Source organism: Equus quagga, chromosome 8 (assembly GCF_021613505.1).
Source record: "Equus quagga isolate Etosha38 chromosome 8, UCLA_HA_Equagga_1.0, whole genome shotgun sequence".
Classification (NCBI taxonomy): Eukaryota; Metazoa; Chordata; class Mammalia; order Perissodactyla; family Equidae; genus Equus; species Equus quagga.
In genome coordinates this window covers 120,023,260-120,026,629 of record NC_060274.1, presented here as the reverse complement: position 1 = coordinate 120,026,629, position 3,370 = coordinate 120,023,260, and the positions used below count along the sequence as shown (strand labels likewise).

The following is a 3,370-nucleotide window of genomic DNA, read 5'->3' as shown; positions in this document are numbered from 1 at the left end:
GCTACTGACAACACAGCTTGCACAAACAAATGTGCCTGAGCTTGTTCAATATGGGAAAGTTCTTGTATAAACTCACAGCACACTGTCTCATGGGGGCCTCACTGACTCTCGTACATTCTGGGTAACTGGGAACTGAAATGTGAAAACCACTAGGACCCCAAGTCCTTGCATCAAAGATTTATTCTACCATCAGTCAATTTAATATTATTAGGGAGCAAAAGCACTCTGTTTACTACTGAGTGCTGACTTTTGCAATGTAGAATTAATATGCTTTACTTGGAAGTCATATGTTTTGGTTTTAGTAGATTAAGAACTTACACTAATTGTGAATTAAGCCTGCCAGGCTAGAATTGGCCAGAAGACAGAGCTCTTTGCTGAAAAGACCAAGTTTTCAGAGGGCAGTCACTGTGGTGCAGGGAGGAGGCTGGTATCTGAATAATTTGCCCTGTTGTGACAAGATGATGGGACATGTGAAGTCCTGGGTACTCAGCTGATTGGGTGAGGAGAGTGGCCAGACTTGTCTCACTAGGAACTGATTGTGGTCAGTGGAGGGAAAGATTGCCTTGAGAAATTGTCTTTCAATCATCTCACATGTGTTTGGGGCTCTTTAGCCCTCTCTGCTCTTTCCTGTTTTGGGGTCAGGTCTCTCCTTGGGGAGCAGCATCTCTACTGCACTGTATTCCTGCTGCCATTGCAGAAACGCACGGCTATTCCCTCAGCTCTGAGGATTTAACTTTGGTTTGTCATCAGATCTCTGAGCTGATCAGCTATGAATCTATGAAGAACATTTCTCAGACTGTGGAGCCCAAAGGGAAACTAGAGTGCTTGCCTTCGGGTACAACAGAACTGGGTCCAGGGATGTTTCTAGAGATGAGATTGCATCCCCTGTCTCCAGTGGTCTCCTCACTCTGACCAGGTGTCCTGGGGTCCCTGCAACTCCAGCATCACAGAGGCTCATGAGGGAGAGAGAGGCAGGACACAGAACCCTCCCTCTGAGTAGCGGGGAGACGGTATCCCCAGTCATGGGAGAGACGTTTGTAGCTGACAACTGGAAAATCCAGAACAGAGATGTCTCAACTGTGTCCACAATTCACCTGGGGAACAGGTGTACCCAGAAGTGTCTGACCACGCAGTGGGACCTTAAATGGGAGCATGAATAGGAGTTAGTTACTATGCCTCTGCAGGGTCCATGTCCTGTGCAGAGGAAATAGCTTTTGAAGTCTCTGAGATGGGAAGGGATGTGACACAGAAGAGGGAAGGGCAGTATGGCTGGAGCAGAGAAGGTGGGGTCAGCTGTGCAAGCTGGGGCCAGGGACGTAGCGAGAGGAAAGACCCGGTAGGGCCCGTGAGGTGACCGTCCTGGACAGGAAAGTTGGGCAGGAGCACACATCACATGAGGGTGGGGCTGGAGGAGGACCTTAGAGAGAGGAAGCAACAAGGTGCCCAGGGTGAAAGGGGTCCTGATGTATCTACTTACCAATGACTTTCCAACCTGGAGGTGTCAGACTGAGGCCCATGAGTAGAAAAATAAGAGTTGGGGAAGCACTTTCCCAGCTAACGGGGAAGCTGCAGAAGAAAGACAGAGAGCAACGGTGGAGACATGTCCTCCTGAGGCCCTGCGGTCAGGGCCAGGCCTGGCTGAGACCAACCTGGAGACGGACCTCAGCACACTCAGGGGTTCACACTGCACACACAGGCCACTCGGGGTGCCATTTCTCCCTGAGATAGAAGTCCGCAAAGGGTTCAGCTAAGACCAGGCTGCAGGGCCTCCCCCCAGCTTTTTGTGCAGAGAGGAGTCAGCCGTGCAGCGCTGTGGACTAACTGCTGGCACAGAAATACACAGATGTCTGGGAGGGCGTAGCAGACACCAGTATGAGGGGGAAGTTCTCTGTATTTGATCTGGAGACTCTGTACCCATCGGGAACATCTCTGTTTGCAGTGACACCAGCACCAACTGAGTAGTGGATCAGCCTCAGCCCATGTCCCAGGTCTTGTCGATACCAGTACATAGAGTCGTGGTTCATATCCTGGGTACATCTCAGTGTCGTGTTCTGTTCTGTCTTCAGGACCTGGAATTTTGGGATCTGAGTGACTCCAGCATTCACTGCACCTGTGGAGAAGGAGATGAAGCTGATGCTGCAGACAGGACAGAAAGGCTTAGCAGTGGGACCTCGAAATTTTCGCTCATGAAAATCCCTGCCCAGGACTCACCTGCCTGCAGGAGACAAAAGGCCACCCAGCACAGGAGGCCACCACTCATGGCAGGAGCAGGGCAGACGGAGGGGTCTTCTGGGTCTCTGTGCTGATGAAATGGGAACAGGACTCTCCAGGGAGTCATTCGGAGATGTCACTCTCCCTGCCTGGGCCCCAGAGCCACCTGTCACAAGGGGTCACACTTCTTCCCCTAGAAGGTCCAATCAAAAATAAATGCACAAGGAACAGCTTAGTATGGGAAGCATGCATTTCTCGGAATTGACACAAGTCTCACAAGTTGCTCTTAAGCTTTTGATCAGCAGTTTGTAACTTTATGTGTATTTATTACTCTGATATAATTTTTCATTAATACATTGGATTTATAGATTTACGTATTTCTGTAGTTTTGAGTTTTAGGGAAAATCCTTTCAGTGAAAGGCTTTCTGGTGCCCTTTCTGACTCTTGCATCCCAAAGACTCCTTTAAGCATCCGTTTCTACTTTGATTACCGACCAGCATCCTGTTAAGGTCCTTCTACGTACAATGATTCTCCTGGTATCCAGTTGCCAGACCACAGGGGCAGTCTCATCAGCATTTTAGGAAACATTTTGCTCTGTTTCTCATCATTTCCCAAAGATGGGACACCTGCCAACTGTAGCTAGAGGAAGTTCATATTCACCAGAGCAGTGGCTTCCCGGATTTGGGGCGAGACAGCAGCATGCAGAGCAACCTCACACCTGTGACTGACCTTTCTCTGTGGCAAGATGATGGCTGCTAAGTACTGCAGGTGACCTCCTGGCACAAAGGAGTCCAGATACGTGAGAGACACGGGGAGAGGGGGCAGACTCCAGGGTATGTGACAAATGCTCTCTTCTTTATTTGAGGCATCCATTCCATGGGGAATATCTCCTTGTGAAGAATGGCTGCTGTTAATTAATTAACATGTCACGGAGCTCAAAAACTGTTTGTTATTGCTCGCAATCCCACACTTAGAAGGACCTTGTACTTGGTTAAACACTCTGCTGTCATGATCTTCAAATTCTCTATAATATTTGAACCATGGGCTCTGCAAATTATGTAGCTGGTCCTGAGTACAAGGCTTTGGACCTGAGGTCGCCTCCTGAGGTGCTGGCTTCCCTTTAGTCGAGCCACATGTCTGGGGTCTGGGTGACTCAGCA

At 49.3% G+C, this 3,370-nt stretch overlaps 1 gene segment (V, D, J or C); it reads right to left on the bottom strand.

Annotated features, from left to right (window-relative positions):
• Window positions 1–1,817: 1,817 nt before the first annotated feature.
• Window positions 1,818–2,260, bottom strand: LOC124243939 (T cell receptor beta variable 6-5-like). The segment is given in 2 exon segments: window positions 1,818–2,110; window positions 2,212–2,260. Coding segments are annotated over 2 exon segments (342 nt in total).
• Window positions 2,261–3,370: the final 1,110 nt, after the last annotated feature.